The 22,973-nt window shown below is 38.4% G+C and overlaps 2 protein-coding genes across 3 annotated transcripts in view; one reads left to right on the top strand and one right to left on the bottom strand.

The window, feature by feature from the left end:
- ccdc88ab (coiled-coil domain containing 88Ab) overlaps positions 1-14,987 on the top strand; it is a 75,030-nt gene extending 60,043 nt beyond the window's left edge. The window contains exons 25-31 of the mRNA XM_073872907.1: positions 1,746-1,948; positions 5,276-5,317; positions 5,665-5,742; positions 8,584-8,787; positions 9,030-9,095; positions 12,482-12,648; positions 13,325-14,987. Coding sequence (XP_073729008.1) covers positions 1,746-1,948; positions 5,276-5,317; positions 5,665-5,742; positions 8,584-8,787; positions 9,030-9,095; positions 12,482-12,648; positions 13,325-14,080 — 1,516 coding nt within the window. The 3' untranslated portion in view covers positions 14,081-14,987. The remainder of the gene's footprint in view (positions 1-1,745; positions 1,949-5,275; positions 5,318-5,664; positions 5,743-8,583; positions 8,788-9,029; positions 9,096-12,481; positions 12,649-13,324) is intronic.
- A 4,312-nt stretch (positions 14,988-19,299) lies between these two features.
- On the bottom strand, positions 19,300-21,652 carry prorsd1 (prolyl-tRNA synthetase domain containing 1). Of its 2 annotated transcripts, none has more exons than XM_055170654.2 (2): positions 21,495-21,652; positions 19,300-20,110 (listed from the first exon to the last, which is right to left on the bottom strand). In XM_055170654.2, exons 1-2 carry the CDS (start codon positions 21,576-21,578, stop codon positions 19,673-19,675), a joined length of 522 nt encoding a protein of 173 aa, XP_055026629.1. In that variant the 5' UTR covers positions 21,579-21,652; the 3' UTR covers positions 19,300-19,672. The 2 variants fall into 2 exon arrangements, with proteins under 2 accessions (XP_055026629.1, XP_055026630.1); XM_055170655.2 differs by having other exon boundaries at positions 21,377-21,496.
- Between the last annotated feature and the right edge of the window lie 1,321 nt (positions 21,653-22,973).

The following is a 22,973-nucleotide window of genomic DNA, read 5'->3' as shown; positions in this document are numbered from 1 at the left end:
CGTTTTTATTTTGTTGTTTGAAAGCAGAGGGTCTGTTCTTTCATTTGATATATTGTATGTTTATATATCTAAAGAAGAACATTTTTCTGGAAGGCAATAATGTTTAACTAAAGCTGGGTGGCAACTCTTTTAAAAAAACGCTGGCAGGGAAAGTGTTAAGCATGCTTCCAAGCATATTTGATCCACACGTCAACAGTTGCACGGTATAAATGTTAATGTATAAATTAGATGAATGTTAATTTATGAAAATAAACACCACAGTCCTAATGAATCATATTTTCATTGTGTCTTTGCTCCGTCTGTTTTGCTTGGGAACCGCTCTGTTGCAGACACACTTGAGTCTGAGGAACTACTTTGTTTGGCGGAAGACTAATATCTGTACTAATATAATTACAACTTATTTGCTGTGTTTTATTATATGAAATCCTGCTATACATAATTTGAAGCAACCGTTTTATAAACGCAATAAGCCCCGCGAAGCAGTGGGTTACCAGTGCATTTTATAACGGCTAAGGGGGTTTTAGGCACTCCGCTTCGCGTCGTGCCTAACAACGCCCCTTAGCCGTTATAAAATGCACTGGTAACCCACTGCTTCTTGGGGCTTATTGCTTTAATATGACGTTGTTTTTATTACTTTATGTTCACAAAACTTATCAACAAAACATTGATTAAAATTAAGAGACAAATTATCTTAAAAACGAAATTCATTTTAAAGTAAAACAAAACTTAAATTAAACTTGAAAATAATGTCTGAGCCATTACAATTCTCCCTTCATATTGGCCTTTACAACGCCCTATATGGCATTTAAAATTAAAGTCTATCTTTCTAAAGTCTAAATTTAAACAAAACATAAACAACATTACAACAATATTCAAACCCAACAATACTCAAACATAATTATAAACGGACATTATCTATAAAGATACATTTTAAAACAATCTGATATAGCCTTTATAATAGCTGGTTGGTAGATGTTTACTATTTTTGGCAAAACCTCCATTTACTTGAATAAAAATAATTTTTACTTTGAAAATGATGTGCTGTCACGTTAACATCAGCTGTTCGTTTAAATAAGACTCTGTCTACGTTCATTTACAATGCAGCGCGACGTCTGAGTTCTCAAACTAAAACAGGGTCTGCAGCGTTTACCAACGAATCAGTTTATGAGGGTCAGAAACGGTGGTGTAGTGTAAATGAAAGGCGTAAACGTAGCAAAAGTAACACGTTTTAAAGGATAAACACATTAATGTAAACATAGCCTTAAAGCCCATTCATGTTTGAATAACACAACAACAATCACGTATCAACGTTAGATAAGAATGTTTGTTCATTCAGATGCAGTCAACACACATACATTAAATGGATAGTTCACCCCCAAAATGAAAATTATGTCATCATTTACTCACTCTTATGTCGTTACCAACCTTTATTAAAAAAATTATAAACACAAAGGAAGATATTTTGAGAAAAGTTTGTAATCAAACTGATCATAGTAGGAAAAAATAATACTATGGAAGTAAATGGATCAGTTTTGGGTGAACCCCCCTTTAAGGGGGTCGCACATCTGCGTCGCATTATATATTTCAAATTTAAGAACTGGGAGCATCTGCTAACTAAAGACTAAAGAGAAAAGGTAAAGCTACTAGGTGATAGGAGTCATTGGCCCAGCATCATCATCTTAAGAACATGCCGTGTGTTTTTTTAAGAGTACACAAGTAATGTAAATGATGTGATGTTTCTACAGGAGGGGCAACTGGATCACTCTGAAGATGAAGAAACTCATTAAGCCCAAGAGTCGTGAGCGGGTGCGCTCTCTCACGCAGACCCCGTCCCGCTCCGAGTCCAGTGAAGGTTTCCTGACGCTGCCTCATCCTGACAGTCAGGACAGTTCATCTGTGGGCTCCGGGTCCAACTCGCTGGAGGATACACTGAGCCACCGCACCAACAGTGAGTATCAGAGATCGTGTTTTACAACGTGACCCTTGACTCGTTCACGGTTTAGGGAATACATCTTAGCATTCTTACTCCTTGTTCACAATGAAAGATTCATAAAAGAACAAGGCATTTTGGAGATGTGGCTAGGTGCATACTGCATATAATACAAGAAAAAGTATGTGAACCCCTAGGAATAAACTTGTTTTCTACAGTGATTTGCCGTAAATTGTGATCTGATCTAGGTCACAACAGTAGACAAACACAATGTGCATAAACAAATAATTCTAGTTTCTTGTGTCTTTTTTGAAAACACCCAGTAAACATTCACAGTGCTGGAGGAAAATCTAAGTGAACCCTTGTATTTAATAGCTTGTTAAACCTCATTTGGCAGCAATTACTTCAAGAAAGCTTTTCAGTAGTTCTGAATCAGACCTGCACATTATTCAAAAGGATTTTTTCTTGAAAGTGCTTCATAAACAGGCACTTGAGTGCTGCCTACATTGCTTTACAGGTTTCAGAAGAAGTTCAGATTTTCAGTGCTCAGACCATACACCACACACTGCAACAATTCAATTTGAATGGCTGTTGTCCCAGATGGAATCCTCTTCTGAAGCTGGCTCACAAGAAAGAAAACAAACAGTTTGCTGAAGACAACCTGTCCAAGAGCATGAATTACTGGAACCATGTCATGTGGTCTGTGAAACAAAACAAACTTGTTTGGTTCAGATGGTGTCCAACATGGTGACGGCCATGCAAACCAGATTGTTGCAGTCTGCTGCGTATGGTCTAAGCACTGACAATCTGAACTTCTGCTTCCGCAACCTCTAAAGCAATGAGTAATTTACAAAGAGTATTTTACTAAAAGCATGACATTTTAACTGCTAACTGCTCTAATACATCGTAATACTATTTTTAGCCTTTCATTGATAAAACTAAAGCTTCTGATCTCCGCAGTTTCATTTTGCAAGCGTGTGAAAGTTGCGCGATCCTATTTCATCAATTGCGCAGAAAATTCACAGAAAGCTCTAACATATACACATACAAAACACGGTGCAGCATGTTTACTTGCTAAACAAGCAGTGGTCTCTGACATATTACTTCGGTTCCATATAAACTCATAATTACTTCCGCTCACTTTTGAATGACAGCAGAGAGACTCGCCCACCGTCTCGACAGACCACCCCCTCATAGTATTCAGGACAGAAGCGGTCGAATGTGGACAAAAGAGACGGATTAAAATAAGTAAACGTGATATGTCTCTCTTATCCACTTGTGATCCGATTGACGAAAACACGTCTTAATACCAAGTGTAAACAGCCCCTAAGGGGCTTTTTAGACCTGGAAACTTCATGTGTTTTTTCTGATCGGATAGTTATCCGATGGTAAAAAGAGCAGGTGTAAATGCTCTCCAAAACGTTCTCGAGACCCGATCGCTCAAACCACTTTAGGAGGTGATTTGGGATGCATTTCAGATGAAACTGGACAAGTGTAAATACATCTGGTTGATGAAACCACATTTCAGCGCATAACTCAAACCCAAACGTAAGCACGCCACCCGGAAGTTAGCCGGTGTTGTGTCGAACTCAGTTCCCCCTATGTTTCCCTTTAGTGTAGTGCTTTTATAGCGTTTTTATCACGTTACATTTAGAAATATTAAAGATTTGAATTGGTTATACTAAAAAGGCATAATATCATGTATTTTATAATACAATTTATTAAATATTTCATACATTTGACAGTTTTCTATTAGGGTATTTCTTTTAAAATATAGCCTGTCTTTTTCTTTTTTTTCCTTTACTGGTTGTTTTAAAAATTTAATGTTTGCATTAGGGCTGTCAAAATAAACGCGTTAATAACGCGTTAACGCAAATTCATTTTAACGGCACTAATTTTATTAACGCGCGATTAATGCAACACGCAATTTGTGTTTGACCCACAGCTGGATGAATTGAGACGCAGCAAGTGACAGGCGCTGTCTAGATGAGTCGGAGCTTTTCATAAAAATAAGAACATTAAGCTCTCGTCTAGCGAATCCAATGCTCTAAATGGTCATTAAACATCTAAAATCCACGTTTTCTGCACGTGCAGTTTTCTTTATCTGCACGTTTTCTGTGAGGTGTACCGTCCCAAATCCATATAAAGAAGCAAATATGCGTCTTCCTTTACTTTTTAGTTTCGTTTTTAAAGCATTCAGAAATGATAGAAAATAGACTGCAGGACTTTCTTGATGTTAAAATAATTATTAAGAGAGATAAAGTTCGGGATCTGATTGATGTTAAAAGAGTTATTAAGAGTGACAAGGCTCAAAAGCAAAAGTGGTTCTGTTGAAAATGTAAACAGTCTGTTGTAGACATACATTTGCATATAGCATATATATTATCCAAATCCATGCTGATTAGAGCATTAAAAACTTAAAAAGTGTTACATTTAGGTAAATTTAGAACAGATAAAAATGTGCGATTAATTTGCGATTAATCGCGAGTTAACTCATGAAATCATGCGATTAATCGCGATTAAATATTTTAATCTATTGACAGCCCTAGTTTGCATACATAATTAAATAAATATTATACATATAATATGATTCATACTGTAAAAATAATTGATTTACCATTAAGAACAACACAGATACATTACAGAAATGCACACATATGGGTCTCAGTAGCCATTAAAACTTTAAATATATAAATAATAAAACCTATAACGTGATAAAAACGCCATAAAAACACTACACTGAAGGGAAAAATAGGGGGAACAGACTTCGACACAACACCGGCAAAGAGGCAAACAAAGACGCCACGCTTATTGCTTTATGGAGCGACGGCAGCGGGTAAAAAAGCTTTCTAGAACCAATAAAAGAGTCCAATGACAAACTTGAATGACATTAAACAAAGAAATAAAACCTTGATAGAGAGTTTTGTAAACGCTTTTCCCCCTCATGGACCTGTACGTTAAATCACAGCGCCGTCACTCTTTCTCTATACTGCACGCTCCAGTTCATGCCGAGCAAGGAGACGCGCGTCCCCTACCCAACATACAGTAAAACATACCGTAAGTGCTGCCTTTTGTTGAATAAACATCATCTTTAGTTTTTTAAGGCGGAGTAATGAATAGTATATTTGCGTTTTGCGCAGGAGTAGAAGATCGGATTCATATTCGTTTTGCCAAGACACATTTATGTGGCCAAATGTAAATGGAACATTTTTAACAAATCAGAAAACACATGAAGAGGCCCTAAGCTCTTGTATGAGATCTTTGCTGTTTTCACATCGCCATGATCTGTGCCGGTGTGGTTCAGGTCTAACATTTTCTTTTGTTTTTCTTGCTTTCTTTGCAAAGGAAAGAGAGTTGAGAAAAGCCAGACACAGGCTTCCTCTAATGGTCAGTGAGCCGTGTGTTCAGTGTTCACATTAATTAAAAGGTGCAATATAGTAGGCATAAAGCATGTGAAACTGAAGTCCAGCGCTCATTCCCAGTCTTAGTTTTATTTCTCATCATTAATGCCACAGGATATCTGATCAGTTTCCTGCATTGCACCCTTTAATGATCATCTTTCTGTTGTGATGTTGGCATCAGACGACGCTGTGTATTTCATCAGTGTGTCACGTGTTTCACTAGTATGTTTGTTTGTGACGTGTGACTGTGGTATGGAGATTTGCTTTAATTATGACATGCCTCTGTTTTTTCTTCCACCTGCTGCGTTTCATTGCCTTGCTGTCCGGTGACAGCCCTTAAAAAGCTTCCCTTCATGAGGAACAGATCCAAGGAGAAAGACAGAGAGAAGGCCGTCTACCGCCGCTCAATGTGTAAGACATCTGATAATCAATCTTCTGTCACCCTCACGTCCTCTGTTCTCATCTGACTGCACATAATGTATAAAGGCCAGTAGCAGTATGCTAGTATGTTCATGTTTCGAACTGTACACACATTACACAAGAGTCAGCCTATGTGCTTATATGTTGATCCAGAGGTGGGTAGTAACGAATTACATTTACTTCGTTACATGTACTTGAGTACATTTTTTGGGTAACTAGTACTTTTAGAGTAAATTTAAGGATAGGTACTTTTTACTCTTACTCAAGTACATTTCTAGTGAAAAAACTGTACTTTTACTTCGCTACATTCGGCCGCGTTACTGCGCTACTGTCAAATGGTATTAATTAATGAATATATAAAAAAAAAAAGTTTATAGGGCGTGTTTGAAAGTTTCGCGAGACAGGCTGCGTCATGCTTTAGCGCGCGCGACCGCGCGGTCACACCCTAACGCGCGGGACCGCGCGTAGATGATAGGAGAAGCAGATGAGGGCGCGTGTGCGTTGTGCGAGATATCAGAGACAGATCATGCATGGCGGCTTCAAGTTCGGTCTATGTTTTCACTCCAAGAGGTCAAAAAGAATAGTTTCATAATGCGATGCATGCTTTGTTCAATAAACGAGCTGACATCTCAGCGTACAGGAATTCAAGATCCAACCTGAAGTGGTAAGTCACAGTAATGTCTATTTGAACACTGGTAATTTCACACACTGAGTTTTTTTGCCATATGCACTCTTGTGCAAGCGATGACCAAACAAGTGTAAGTTAAACCTGAAACAGCACGTTCACATCTGCACATTTGCATATAATTTCCCCACAACTAAACAAACTGAACAGCATAATGTAAGGACGTCTCGCATTTATACACAAATCCGGAGACCTCACTAATGTGTAGAAAATACATTCAAATAAAAACGGGATTGTATTTTATTTAAATCCTTCCTACAGAATGAATGAATAAAAAATAAAAGAATAAAGTTTGAATTTAAAGAAACATGTATTATATATTATAATAAATGTAGAGTTGATTTGCACAAACAGATAAGTTCCATATGAAATTCTTAAATGATCATTTTTATTAAGCTCCTGTTTATGTTCAGTAATTGCACTTTAATGGCAATGAAAATAATCTATTCATATAAAAACATGATAACAAACAGACACACACGTTCTTTTTTGTTTACTGTTTGCATGTTTAAAGGCAGATACTGACAAGTTTGTGTTGTGAACATGAAAATAAATACAGAGTTAACCGTCAGAAAAACATCTGTGTGTGTGTGTGTGTGTTTGAGATTTTTTTCTCAAATGACACGTTATGTGATGTTAATGTACCCATTGCAGGACTAAGAGAGGCTGCTTTACTTCTATATAAGCAGAACAATGAGAATTTTAAGGAGAGGTTTGTGAAAACCCTCCAAGTAGTCTGAAATTCAGTGCTTTTGCGCTTACTTCTCTATCAGATCGGAAGTAACGAGTAACTAACTACTTGAGTAGTTTTTTCATCTAATACTTTTTTACTCTTACTCAAGTAAATAATTAGATTGATACTTTTACTTTTACTTGAGTACATTTTTGTATAAGTACTTGTACTTTTACTTGAGTACAGATTTTGGGTACTCTACCCACCTCTGTGATTGACAAGCAAAATGTTTTCCTAAAACAAATAAAACTTATTGGAAATATGCATGATGCAACTAGCTAGCAACCATTTTTATTAAAATGGCTCAGTCAAGATTAATGTTACCTCAAGTAGATTTTTACAGCACTGAGAAAAATAATGTTTTTCTTAGTGCAAACTTTAAAGCTGTTTTACTCAGCAGTAATAGTTCACACAAAACGTCTATGTAGAACACTGTCCATAGATAACTCATTGAAGGGGATTTATTAAATTTGGGTTATTCAGGATAGATGACCTGTACACTCAGCTAAAGGATCATTAGGAACACCATACTAATACTGTGTTTGACCTGCTTTCGCCTTCAGAACTGCCTTAATTCTACATGTCATTGATTCAACAAGGTGCTGAAAGCATTCTTTAGAAATGTTGGCCCATATTGATAGGATAGATTCTTGCTGTTGATGGAGATTTGTGGGATGCACATTCAGGGCACGAAGCTCCCGTTCCCCCACATCCCAAAGATGCTCTATTGGGTTGAGATCTGGTGACTGTGGGGGCCATTTTAGTACAGTGAACTCATTGTCATGTTCAAGAAACCAATTTGAAATGATTCAAGCTTTATGACAGGGTGCATTATCTTGCTGGAAGTAGCCATCAGAGGATGAGTACATGGTGGTCATAAAGGGATGGACATGGTCAGAAACAATGCTCAGGTAGGGCGTGGCATTTAAACGATGCCCAATTGGCACTAAGGGGGCTAAAGTGTGCCAAGAAAACATCCCCCACACCATTACACCATTGCATTAATGACAAAATTGAACAGGTGTTCCTAATAATCCTTTAAGTGAGTGTATATGACACATCGATCTGTAGAGTGTTCACAGGTAGAGTGTAGTGTTTTTTTAAATCTAAAGTATTTTTGTACGCGATCTGCTCATATTAAATGATTTTGTTGAGTTTAGTGACCCTGCATCATATTTCAAAAATTCCAGATTTATTAAATTTAGATTACAAAATTAAAAAAAGGTTCCCACTTAAATGATTTCATTGGCAATAATTAAAGTTAAATTGATATTAACAAAGTAACCAGTTTTCTTTAGAAAAAACATTTGAACAACTTTAAAAAATAACCTGTTCTGTGGCACACGTGATGATTATTTTTTAATCGTGCATCCTGATGTGTTCCTCCATGAATCTTTATTTTCTTCTGTCTTAGCGATGAATGACCTGCTGCAGACGATAGCACTGCCTGAAGGTCAATGGTCCAGCAGTACCGATCATCTAGAAGCCCCTGACGTTGCGGCCATCGGTTCTCAGCGCATGAAGGACTTTGGATCTGTGGACTATTGCAGTGTGGCTGAAGACTACGCCATGCTTACCGCCACTGACAGCCACAGAGCCAAATACATGAGCGGTAAAGGTAGATGACTGCTGTCAATATCAAATCATTTGTGTTTTGTATTTTGTATAATCATTCATTTGTTTTTGCAGTGGGAAGTTCTTTAAAGGTTCACTTACTGTACTTAAACATTTATTGCAAGAGTCTTTTGTGAGTCATTGTGAATCTGTGAAACTCAACTCATCTGCTGTATAACTGTCAATGACCTGGACTTCTTTTTATCTTTGATTTGATGAGTTTTTATGCTGATTTGTTGTTTGTAGAAAATGAATCGAGTGAAGACATCACAGTGTTATCATCACAGGAGTCCAGTCTGCTGCAAGCTCAGGGTTAGTCCATCACAGATTACGCTTACTAGTTTTTTTATCCTGATAATGTAATCCCGTTACATGTAATCTATTACTCCCAACCTTGTATCTGAACACTATCTCATGAATTTATTGCTCTATCAACAGTTAAATCACATTTATAGCGACACATACCTGATTATGAAACATGTTCATAACGTTATCATCAAACCAAATCAATCATAAATCCAGATGGGCTTGTGCTGCTTTTCGATGCCAGGTGTTCAATAACATGCTATGATGATGGGTTGTACATGTTTCTTTAAGTAATAAAAATAAAACTGGTTTGGGTTGGTTATGGTTTATGCTTTAAGTATATGTGTGGGTACTGTGCCATCTTAGATAAAAAATACAGGTTGTGTATATGCTTTGTGTTGTGTGTTGTTCACGAATAGGTGCACATATTAGTGATCAGTGCCAATCTGAGTACATAGAAATAGTTTTCTGTAAGGTATAGTATAGTGTAAGTTTACACATGATTTACTTTTGCCAAACAAACTATATTAACAATTGCCATTGACATAACATAACATGCAGGATACTGCCCACTTCCTGTTCTTTTACTTTGTCTAGGAGAAGTCAGTCGGTATTGAGTCACTTTAAACAGCCAGTGTAATTGTGGCCTTTTGCTGCGATTACTCCAGCCTCTGTAGAGGCGTGAAGCGCAAGTGATTTCAATGTTAAGACAATGTGAGGTCTCGCAGCGCGGATGAGGCTTTTGGCGAGGCGCAGTATACATAATTCCACCTCACAAAATGCTTTTTGTGCATTTTGCGTTTGACGCGAATTTGCGGCTGACGACCACGTTGAAAAATTTGAACTTTGGCAGATTTTCACACCCCGTTAACCAATCAGGAGCTTGCTTGCTGCTGTGGCGGCAGCCCCGCCCGGAGTCACTCATTGAACATGAAGGAACACTTGATATTGTCGGTAAGCAGTCACCCGGAGCTATACGACATAACTTCATATTTCTATAGAGACAGGAATAAAAAGGATCTCGCTTGGAAGAGTGTCAGTGAGGACATTGGGCAACCTGGTAAGTTGTAAATACACATTTCACTTTTGAGTCAAGTGATGTTTATCGACCCGTGCCATTTATTTTCCCCCTATAGTAAGGTTACCAAATACAAACCGGTAACTCTCTCGATAAATGCACAATCAACATCAACCATCTTACAAACAGACAACCGCATTGCACTTGCCCCTCCCACAAGAAGCGGATTTTGCCTCTGAGTCGTCAATTATGCAAATGCATTCAAACTGTTCAAGCGGCAAACTAGGATTTTGACGCCTCAAATGCGATTGGTGTAAACGCAGCATTAGAGCGAAAGCAGCTAATGAGTTTGGTCTTAAAGGAACACGCCCACATTTTGGGAATTTAGCTTATTCACCGTATCCCCCAGAGTTAGATAAGTCCATACATACCTCTCTCATCTCCGTGCGTGCTGTAACTCTGTCTGACGCAGCCCCCGCTAGCTTAGCTTAGCACAAAGACTGGAAATGCATGGCTCCAGCTAGTATACTGCTCCCAATAAGTGACAAAATAACGCGATCATTTTCCTATTTATGTGTTGTGATTTGTATAGTCACACCGTGTACAAATAACAAGGTGATATGAGACACAGCGATCTTTTAACAGTATACATACTGAGAACTATATTCTCTGAAGACGAAGCACTGCCGCATGGGCGGAGTGATTTGCACAACTCTGACCGAACTCTCTGCTCCTCACCAGGGGCTTCTCGTGTGCTGCGAGCAGATCACTCCGCCCATGCGGCAGTGCTTCGTCTTCAGAGAATATAGTTCTCAGTATGTATACTGTTAAAAGATCGCTGTGTCTCATATCACCTTGTTATTTGTACACGGTTTGACTATACAAATCACAACACATAAATAGGAAAATGATCGCGTTATTTTGTCACTTATTGGGAGCAGTATACTAGCTGGAGCCATGCATTTCCAGTCTTTGTGCTAAGCTAAGCTAGCGGGGGCTGCGTCGGACGGAGTTGCAGCGCGCGCGGAGATGGGGGAGGTGTGTGTGGACTTGTCTGGCTCTGGGGGGTGCGGTGAATGGGCTGGATTCCCAAAGTGTGGGCGTGTTCCTTTAAGTGTATGTAATCAGCAGTGGAAAAAATATTGGATCCGTGCTACAATCTTTTTATTAACTCTTTCCTCGCCGTTGAGTTATCTTGTTAATTAAGAGAAAACACTTTCCTGCCAAAGTCATGTTTTTATGGCAATCTATATTTCTGCTATTATCCACTAGGTGGCGTTCTTACCAAACTGATAAAACACTTAAGCATCCACTGATCCAAAAACAGTAAAAACTCTGTGTATGTTTTGATCATCGCTCTGAATCTGATCTCTAACAAAAGTCCTTTAAAAAATTCTATTATAGACCATTTCAAAAGATGTAAACAAACAACACTGGTCCAGAAATGCTTCCTGTTACAGTTTGTGACCGTTTTTTTTATTTCACATATATCATTATCTTTAAAGGTGCGGTGTGTAATTTTTAGAAGGATCTCATGACAGAAATGCAAAATAATATACAAAACTATATGATCAGGGGTTTATAAAGACCTTTTTATAATGAACTGTTATGTTTTTATAACCTTAGAATGAGATGTTTTTATCTACATACACAGAGGGTCCCTTTACGTTGAAGTCGCCATTTTGGGCCGGCATGTTTCTACAGAAGCCCTTAACGGACAAACTTTTTTTACTAGGTTGTCTCCGACGATTACATGTTTTTTGGGTGACCGCCACCGTAGCTTCTCTATGTGTTTCAAAAGCGAGGGGTGAGCAGTGGACTAAGCAGTTGGTTGCAATTCGTAACCTCACCACTAGATGCTGCTAAAATGTACACACTGCACCTTTAAGATGTTTGTTTAACTTCAATTAATTCAGGTTTATATGTTCTGTTGGTGTATTTTATCCCAACGTTTATAGTGTTAAAAGCTGAAACAGGAAGTGCTTCTGGACCAGCGTTGTTTACATCTTTTGCAATGGTCTATATAATTTTTTTGCTCAAATGTGGTATTTTTGAAGAAAGGGGTGATAAAAAGAGAACAAACTAATTATTTTGAAAGCAGAGGGTCTGTTCTTTCATTTGATTATTGTATGTTTACATATTTAAAGAAGAACATTTTCTGGAAAGCATTCAACTTTTGTGAAAATCATAAAACATGATGGCGCTGGCTGGCAACTTTAAAAAACGCTGGCGGGGAAAAAGTTAAATAAACAAATAAAGAATCTCTCTCTGCTCTTGACTGAATATGAGCTTTAAAAAGCATCGGTGTGTATTTGAATGCCTGCAGTGAGTTTAGCTGATAATGTTATGTGGCGTTTCATTGACATCTCAACAGGTGTGATGAACGGCAGTGCGGCTCGAGCTCAAGGTGACGGCGCCGGAGACACAGAGCTTCTGAACTGTTTGGCGATCCCACCGGACAGCAAACGCAGGACTAAATCCACCGGCGGTGAGATGGTTTCCCTGCAGCAGTTTCTGAATGAGAGCACAGACCCAGCAGAGGTGAGTTTATAATGTAGTTATGATGACTGTGGCCTTGTGCATCTTATCAAGTTTCAACGTTTTACACCACACAAAGCAGAATAGCACTGCTGGCACTTTTTGAATAACCTTTAGGAATTATATTACAATGTGCTTCACTGACAAGCAGCTTTACAGAAAGAATTCTGGCACAAACAGAAAAAAACAGAAATACGATAAATGAAAATAATGATTTGGAGAAAAGATAAAAACATTGAGAGACATAAAAAAGACACATCACACCACAAATCTGTCATGTAGTGATAAGTAAATGAGCTGAAGCCACAAGAGCAGATTTATTTTATATCCATTTTGCTGTGATGTGTGATTTAAGATATGCTTCAGCTGTCTGATCAGTGAAATGTCTGAATGTATATAAGGCGTTGTTACCAGAGGCAGGTAGAGTAGACAAAAATTACTCCTGTAAAAGTACCTATTACTTATTACAAGTAAGCAATGAGTACCAAGATATTAGTTACACTGAATTTAGGCATTTATAGCATGTGTTTATCTAAAGAAACGTAAAAAGCCAGCTCTTCTAGGTGAAGAATTTCAGGAAATCTCACCAAACCCAGTCTAATAACCAAACTAAAGTAGTTTAAATGAAAATGAATTTAGACTCTGCTGATTGTCAAACCTTTTGTCTTCTGCTGTGTAGAGCGGCCTCCCAACACAATCACCACGTCTGTCTGGAGAGCGCACGAAAGGGCGGGGCATCTTGCGCTCAGCCAGCGGGAAAGCTCCGAAGTCAAATTCAACTCAATCCGGCCAACCGGGACGTCCGAGTCTGCGTAAGGCCGAGAGCACGCGCGTCAAAGGCTCGGCCCCGCCCCGTTCCGGCCTCTCGTCCCAGAGCAGGGCCGCCTCGGTGTCCGAAAGGCTGGACGCGTCCTCATCTTCCGGGCTGCCCCGCGCCAGCAGCGTCATCTCCACAGCCGAGGGCACCGTCAGGAGGACCAGCATCCACGATCTGCTGTCCAAAGACATCCGTCAGCCCGTCCTGGTGGACCCGTCGCCCTCCAGGTCCAAGACTCCGAGGGCATCCAGTGAGTACGGCTCCGTTTCCCAAGCACCCGGTCCCGACACAACCCTGCCCAAGTCCGCAAGCATGCCCTGCGGCAGCGTAGAGGAGCCCGAGCTGTCTAGTCTGCAAGCTTTTTTAGGTCCTTCCTTCACTGTAGATTCCATCTTTCTGGACTCCATCTTTTGTGAGCCAGTGGCAAAGGGCAGCGCTAGAAATCCAGCCATCTTGTCCCTCAATACGTCTCTGGTTAGCAACATTAGTGGCCCTCCCCATAAAGCCCCTCAAAGTAAACAAAGTGATCCGAGTGGTGAGACGCCCGCCTCTGACCCCGATCAGTGTTTCCCCTCAGAAGATGGCCAGTCGCTGTGGTATGAGTACGGCTGTGTGTAACCTCTCCCTCCACCTGCATGAACATTTGACAATCACATCACCTTCATTTGTTTCCTGTCCGAATGGCCGAACGAATGTTTGACACTTTTTGGGATCTTCTTGTCAAGTTTCTAACTGCCGAGTCATTTGAGCTCTTGTCTGCATGACTTTTGAATGATGGAGTGATTGATTGTCACGTTTCTGTGTTTTTATCCAGTCACATGATAATCATGATAGTATGTGATTATTGCTTTAACACGTTGAGTTTGTGTGAGATTTCATCATTTGTAATAATGACTGAATTCGTTCCATCGGGTGTCTCTTTTTTTATTTGGCAGATTTTAAAACAGATGGTTAAGAAGCAGATGGACCTACTTTAATATTTATGAATCTGAGGCTTGTAGAACAAGTCTGCTCCTCTGAGCTGCGTTCATTTGCTTTATTTTATTTAAATGACATGCTGTATGTTTATGGTGCATTTGTTTACTCTTATGTTTGTGTGTATTATTCTGAAGATCATGTTTGCATGGCTTTACCCCTATCGCTTAGTCCCAAGCTTTCGATTGATGTCTTAAAATGAGCATTTCCTTCAATATGTCTTTGTTATTTAATTATTTTGTCCATATACTTATTGCATGTGGCTAAAGCATCACAATGTTATTTTCTCGACTGTTGCAGTCCCAATGTGATTTCACTGTTTTTTCATGATTTCATCGCCAAAAAATTGCTGGGATTTGTTTTTACTTTTTTAAAGAATTACTTGAATTGGCAAGCACAGGATAATTCTTTTAAACACTTGTTATGATTGAAAGATATACCACAGACAACATTCAGTACACATTTTAATTCCTTTTCTGGCGTCAATTCATAACAATACATTTCAACATTTCATTTCATATAAAAATAAAAAGCACTGAAATTCAACTGATTTGAATATTCCTATGTAAAGCTAGTTATTCATTCAGAAATAATATCACTTAAAAATCTTTCTCTCTCTCTCTTTCTCTCTCATTCTCTGACACAAGCTGTCACGCTGCGTGTTGTTTACACATTACTGCATTCATTTCAAATCCAGTTTGGACATTTTCATTATAATCAGACTGGTTACGTTATTGAGAAATACCGCAGATTATACTCAATAGTTTGCTACCTCCTATAGAAAACAAAACTAACCCCAACCCAACACCTACAGTGAGGAAATTAAGTATTTGAACACCCTGCTATTTTGCAAGATTTCCCACTTGGAAATCATGGAGGGGTCTGAAATTGTCATCGTAGGTGCATGTCCACTGTGAGAGACATAATCTACAAAAAATCCAGAAATCACTATGTATGATTTTTAACTGTTTGTATGATACAGCTGCTATTTGAACACCTGAGAAAGTCAATGTTAATATTTGGTACAGTAGCTTTTGTTTGAGGTCAAATGTTTCCTGTAGTTTTTTACCAGGTTTGCACACACTGCAGGAGGGATTTGGCCCACTCCTCCACACAGATCTTCTCTAGATCAGTCAGGTTTCTGGCCTGTCGCTGAGAAACACTGAGTTTGAGCTCCATCCAAAGATTATCTATTGGGTTTAGGTCTGGAGACTGGCTAGGCCAGGTTATCCTCCTTGGTTATCCTGGCTGTGTGCTTCGGGTCATTGTCATGTTGGAAGACCCAGCCTCGACCCATCTTCAATCCTCTAACTGAGGGAAGGAGGTTGTTCCCCAAAATCTCGCAATTCATGGCCCTAGTCATCTTCTCCTTAATACAGTGCAGTCGCTCTGTCCCATGTGCAAAAAAAACACCCCCAAAGCATGATGCTACCACCCCCATGCTTCACAGTAGCGATGGTGTTCTTGGGATGGTACTCATCATTCTTCTTCCTCCAAACATGTTTAGGGGAATTATGACCAAAAAGTTCTATTTTGGTCTCATCTGACCACATGACTTTCTCCCATGTCTCCTCTGGATCATCCAAATGGTCATTAGCAAACTTAAGACGGTCCTGGACATGTGCTGGTTTAAGCAGGGGAACCTTCCGTGCCATGCATGATTTCAAACCATGATGTCTTAGTGTATTACCAACAGTAACCTTGGAAACGGTGGTCCCAGCTTTTTTTCAGGTCATTGACCAGCTCCTCCCGTGTAGTTCTGGGCTGATTTCTCACCTTTCTTAGGATCATTGAGACCCCACGAGGTGAGATCTTGCATGGAGTCCAGGCCAAGTACGATTGACAGTCATGTTTAGCTTATTTTCTAATGATTGCTCCAACAGTGGACCTTTTTTCACCAAGCTGCTTGGCAATTTCCCCATAGCCCTTTTCAGCCTTGTGGAGGTGTACAATTTTGTCTCTAGTGTCTTTGGACAGCTCTTTGGTCTTGGCCATGTTAGTAGTTGGATTCTTACTGATTGTATGGGGTGGACAGGTGTCTTTATGCAGCTAATGACCTCAAACAGGTGCATCTAATTTAGGATAATAAATGGAGTGGAGGTGGACATTTTAAAGGCAGACTAACAGGTCTTTGAGGGTCAGAATTCTAGCTGGTAGACAGGTGTTCAAATACTTATTTGCAGATGTATCATTAGACCCCTCCATGATTTCGAAGCGGAAGAACTTCTAAGCACTACAACTTGAAGGTAGCACAATCTGATGGGTAGGATAACGCGTTAGGACACTGGACATAACTCAATGCAGATAAGTTTTGGCATTTTGAGCATCATTGAAACGAGTTGGCTCATTGCTATGGACACGCAAGCCGGTTTCTCACATTTGACTTATCTATCAATTCTGTGATCTATATGAGATCTTTTATAGCTGTACTTACATTACATGCTCTTACTATTAAGCAGACTGAGCATCGCACAATATGATGATGTCACGTAACTTGTCCTGGGTCAAATTCTGCAGGAAAATCCACAGCAATTTCTAAAAATTGCAAGATGCCATTTGCTTGATTTTCCATTAAATTCAGAATCACACAATCCTGCAGGGATGAGATGGCATATCCGATTTAACCCCTCAATACAGGTGCAAGTATTAATCTAGTGATTGTGATGTTATATTCTTCATTATAATCATGAAGTTTGTTTTTGTAATGTTCAGTTGAATTATGACCTGCTCTTGTTCTGCAGATGAGGAAAAGAGGAAATCTAAAAGCAAAGCTGAAGCTCAAAGCTCATAATGAAATAATCTGGTGAGTTTGTGTCTGTCTCTCTCTCTCGCTGCATCTGATATTATATAATGTATGTACTGAAATCGATTATGTGTCTACTGCAGGGATGGGCAACTTAAGTTCTGCAAAGTTCATCTCCAAACACACCTGCATGTCATTTTCATTCAATTCTTAAGACTTCGGGCCAATCGGAAGTGACCATACCTATGCCATATTCCTCTTGATGTGTAAACTCCAGTCTAATATTATGGTCGATTGAAATATAGTTGATGAACAGAGCAATGAAAAACAATATCATTATATCTTTTTCTGGAGCGACTGTTTATGTGCATGTAGATATATATATGATATAGCTAGATAAGTCTCAGCTTGTGTGATGTCACAGGATTGTTAAATGTCCACTGAAAACACACAAATCTAGCCTGGTCATCCAGATACATTTCACCTACACTTCTTCAAATAATACTCAGCTCGCATATTGACTTTCACTTACTATAGTATGGAAGTAGGTGATTTCTTACAGTGTTTATATTCTCAGAAATTACATTTTCATTTAAGTAGAATTTATTTATTTTTATATTATTAAATGTAATGATGACAAATGGATATGGCATTGAAAACCAAACATTTAAATCGATTTTTCATTTACACACCAAACGGAGTTACATTTATGAAAACTAAATTCAGTACAAGAATTTTTCAATGTGTAATGAGTAAACCACATCTCTTCATCACTCAACGCAACTGAGAAATAAGAAAAATATATATGTCTCATAAAAACAAACAATATCAAACTTCCATAATCAGCATTGAAACATAAATGTGTCCGATCAATCATTCTATGTCACCTTTAACAGAGTATTTATCCTTGTTCTGTGATGTGACATGTAGACAAATTTTTTTTTGTTTGGGTCTGTAATGCCTTAGAAGCTTCCTAAAAACCTCTCTCAGATAGCTCTATTATGGTGGGGGAATTTAAACAAGTGGTTTTGCACCTATTTGGCTCCCCCTACTGGCTTAACTTGCAATCTCATTACTGATTGGCTGACTTTGCTGCCACTCAAAAAATGTAGCCAATTATTTTAAAGTGGAGGGGCAGTTAGATGCCTGTGATAAGCATCAGTTTTTCAGATTGGGCTGTTTTCTGGCTGACATTTCTAAAAGAGGAATTTCTATGAGACTGAGATGTTTAGCATGTTTAGCACTTTTTGTATGTTTGTGAATGCGGGTAGACTACCATTATTCAACAAAGACAAGGTAAAAATGGTTTTTCATTCTCTGTCCCCTTTAAATCAGTAAATATAGCACACATGACTTCCAGAAAAATGTGTTTAATCCTAAGGTCATTTCTATACTATAGTAAAGGTCTTTTATGTGACCAGATGTGTCTGTATATGTTCATTTCTTTTTCTTTCTGTCTCTAATCTGTTCTTTCTCTTTATTTCCATCTGCTGATAGCTTTAAGAGAGAAACGTCAATTCGATGACTCAACCATTCCACAATATCCTGCCATGAAAAAGACGATGACTCTCTTTTCATTTTATTCCTGGACTCAAAAATGACATTTTCCTTGAATCAAGGAACCAGTAAGATTCCTCATCAGAAATAAAGTGAAATCTGATGTGGTTTAAAAGATCTGTTGGTGTTTCTGAGAGATTTCCACATCTTTATAATCAATGAGCTTTCTAACAGCACATACAGATGGACGATCATAAACTCATCTTTACATGACAGGTGTGACTGCATGTGTGTTTCATACATCTGCAGAAGAATAAATCCAAACCCTAAAGGACTGAAAACCATAGAAAAACTGACCAAAAAGTATTTGCTCCGCTCCTGTTTCTTCTGTGTATTACAGACTTTATACAGCTTCAGTTTTCTCTTCATCAATCAGGTAGATAAGTGATTCAAACATCTTTACTGTCAGCCTCACAATCTTTCACTGATAATTGAACTGTCATGTTTATTAACACGTGGATTACACAGACGTGTTGGCATGCATTTCTATGTACTTGTATGTTTATTAACATTGTGATAAAACTCAATTGAGAAAATAAGAGAACAAAATAATATATTAAAGTTTTTTAAAGCCCTAAATGTTTATTTTAGAGGTGTTTGAGGATAAACGGTGCAAAACAAATTTTGTAAGATTGCCTAAAAGCACTTTCAGTTTACAGTTCATTCAACAAAATCTTAAAACACAACAGGAAATAAAAACTGTTAATCAGATAAACACCAAAAACCTGCTGCTAATCATTACAAAAACTGTTGAGCACATACAGTACACACCCATTAAACAATGTGTAGATTGAATAGTCTGTGTCTGCTAAATCCATAAATGTAATAAGAGTTTAAATCAGCCCGAGCATGTCACGCTAGTCCACTGAGCAGTTATAGTCAGAAAGCCGTCTTCACGAAGCTCAAAGATCAGCAGTGTTTGACACTTTGGAGGATCAGGACGCTTGATCAAAGTTTAGGATGATGGGCTCATGGTTTGTCTCCTTGAGAAATCTCAGCAGATCGTCTGGTTTCAGGCCCATGGTAGCGCTGTTGGTCATGGGATGGAAATAAATTCTCTCGTGTCCCCCGCTGGTCAGATCTCTGTCCAGCACCACCTTCACACTTTGGTCTTCATCACAGAAGAGAGAGAGAGCTGTAGCACAACCCCGGCCGACCTTCAGCTTCTCCAGCATCAGAGACTCCTCGGCGAGCCGCAGGTTCCCGCTGCCGAGCCCCAGACGCTTGGCCACGTCACCGAGGTTCAGTTCACGGTCGTGTCGCGCTGACAGCAGCCAAAGACTCTTCTTCTTCTTGTCCTTCAGGAAGAGGTTCTTCGTGACCATTCCACTCAGATGAGACACATGAGGCATCATCTCATCAACAGTGAACACCTTTAACACACAAGACAACATATAGTTCATACTGTAGTAACCGCACAACAACACAGAAGTATAAACTGACGCCTAACTGTAAAACAAGCTTAACTGTGTGCGAGTCATTCAACTTAAGAGTGAATAAAAAAAGTTCCTGTCTATTGAAAAACTGCTGGAATTATTCAGTGAATTATACTGCTGAAACAAAACCTTTAATAAATAATTTCTTTGATTTAGTCATGTTGTGATGTTTGTACTGTATTTATCTGTATAAATGTCTCAGATTTTTAAGTGATTATTTTATTTTGTCTATAGAATCAGAAGAGTCACGACTTCACACAACACCTACATTTTTTTTTCATAAGAAATTGCTCACCTTAACAATTTGTTTTTGTTAAATAACTAGAATAGCAATGTAATCAAGTAATGGTAAAGTCTGCATTGTTAAACCACCAAATATTGGGTCGGTTTGTGTTTTCAGAATCTGCTACAGTTCTTCATTCATATCTGCAGCAAAGGAAGTTAAAATGAAAGTTGCAGGTAAGTTTAAGTTTAGTTTAAGCTAGACATGGGCCGGTTACCAGTTTCAAGGTATACCAAGGTTTTAAAGAGCCAAAGTTTCAAAACCACTGAAATTTTCTGTGATACTGTTTCCAAAGTATGGGTTAGCTGTGTTTATACAAAATGTAATTAAATCAAGTCATGAAATTGTTTGGATATTTACATTTACTATATATTACAAAACTAAATTATTAAAAAGCAACGTAATGCATGTATGCCAGGTAAAAAAAGCCTTTTGTGTCCAGTTAAAAAGCCAACATTTGAAAAGGACACATTTTAATGTTGCAATCTCAACACTGTGAAACTCGTGAAAGTGGACTGATTTAAAGCAGTTTATTATTATTGCCATTTTAACTTATGATACAAGACTAACCTGATCCAGAGCAGAGCTCGAAAACCCAAACTGGACCAATCAGCTATGAGCAAAATGACGCGAGTCAAGAAGAAGAAGAGCACTTCAGCACGTGTAAAGCACGTTCATATTTCATTATAGTATGCACACAAGTGCAAGTATTATACAGAATCACTCAAATTATGTGAATTATATAAAATATGCTGGGGTTTAGAGTTTTCATTTAGTTTTATTCTCACTGAGAAATAGTAATGTGGTATGTAAAAACTGTAGAGAAAAGTAGCCTCGCTTTTAGTCGATAAAACATTAACCTTAAAAAAAGCTCGGAGAATGAATAAATGCATGAGTTATTATTGATTAAGGGTTTAAACCTGAGTGAAGAGAGAGAGTTGTCACATTGTATTCTGCACTTGCAGCAGCAGTTTGATCTCTGTAAACTCTTCTCATTCTGATAGCCGAACTCATTTCTTTATATTCATCTCGTCTCACCTCAGGATGATCAACACAGATCGTCTCAATACCAACACGATCGAGAAACTCCTCTAAATGTTTCCTCAGCTCGACTGACGCCATCGTGAAAACACAATTCACGCATGCGCTCTTTCGGTATACAGCGCGCGAGGGTTATGATTGGTCCACTCTGAACGATCGTGATTGGTCAATCGTCATCAATCTCAAGAAAAGAAGTTAATTCGGGTACATATTGAACAGTATTATTTAGAGGTACTTAAGAAATGTGCGAGTAAACATAAAAACATGCTGCTCACGTATAACCAAAAAAACCTGCACGTCTGCAACTTCTCTAGTTTCATATTGCCCCGTATGCGTAACCCAGCTAACAATTTTTGGTTCCCATAACGTTATTTTCCAAGTTTTCTTGTTATGAGAACGTTATTCTAGATTAACATTAGTTTAGCCGCCTACCCTGCTGAAAAAAACAATAAAATTGGTTGTATTAGGAATTTTATTGGTTCTAATGGAGTATGGCCCAAAACACACTACAGTATAGTGGTTTTAATGGTAAAAGCTAATTGTTCCTATTGGTATTTTAATGGAAACCATTAGAATTTTCTGTAATGGTTATATTGTTTTTTTCAGCAGGGCCTAGCTCTCCATTTTTTAAAACAATCAAAAACTTCTAACATCATATTCTCTTCACGGAAATCCTTAAAATATATATTTTTGTTTTCAGATAAGTTACTAAATGAAGAAAGAAAAACAAATCGCTAGAATAATGTTAAACTCGGGTAAAAACAAAATGACAAATAAGTAAACATTTTATTCACTTTGTTAAAAGATCTTATAACGGTAGTCGGAGAGCAGGAGCTGTCTCAATCTTCTGCTGCTCTACTACAGCACTGCGCGCTCCAGCTCGTGCCCTTGCCCAACATACAGTAGCCTAAGTGCCAAAGAACGACCATCCCAAAAAAGAGGAAAAAAAATCACATCTGTGGAATGATCTGCCAGTTGCGACAAGATCTGATTCTGTAGCCGTCTTTAAAATATCTTCTGCCAACACCTCACTTATCATCTTTTTCTAGTTTCTATCTTTATATTTTCAGTCCTTCAAAAAAATAAACCATGGCTATGTATATGTTACTCTGTGTTAGATTTGATGAGACTACTTCTAGTTCACTTATGTATTGCTGTTCTTGTGTTGCTCTAATTGCTTTTTCATTTAGCAGATGCTTTTATCCAAAGCGACTTGGAATGTAAATCTAAGTGCTGCCTTTCGTTGTATAATTTTGCGCAGGAATAGAAGATTGTATTAATATCCATTCAAGCCAATGAAGACGCATTTATGTGGCCGAATGTAAATGAATTAGATGGCTATGCGATCAGAGAAAACACATGAAGTAACCAGGTGTGAAAAGGCCCTAAATAATATGATTATATCTCATAAGACAATACAGGTAGCAGGCAACCAGGCAGATAAGAATTATATAACAGGCTTGATCATCAAAGTAT

The sequence above is a fragment of the Misgurnus anguillicaudatus genome, chromosome 11, assembly GCF_027580225.2.
Source record: "Misgurnus anguillicaudatus chromosome 11, ASM2758022v2, whole genome shotgun sequence".
Taxonomy (NCBI): domain Eukaryota; kingdom Metazoa; phylum Chordata; class Actinopteri; order Cypriniformes; family Cobitidae; genus Misgurnus; species Misgurnus anguillicaudatus.
Note: the sequence above shows the minus strand (reverse complement) of the source record. Positions and strands in the feature narration are given on the sequence as shown.

Excerpts from the sequence above, each read along its gene's own strand:
- prorsd1 (XM_055170654.2), bottom strand. The coding sequence starts at position 21,578 with ATGGCGTCAGTCGAGCTGAGGAAACATTTAGAGGAGTTTCTCGATCGT. Across the intron at positions 20,111-21,494 it reads TCTGTGTTGATCATCCTGAG|GTGTTCACTGTTGATGAGAT; the intron begins GTGAGACGAGAT and ends TGTGTGTTAAAG.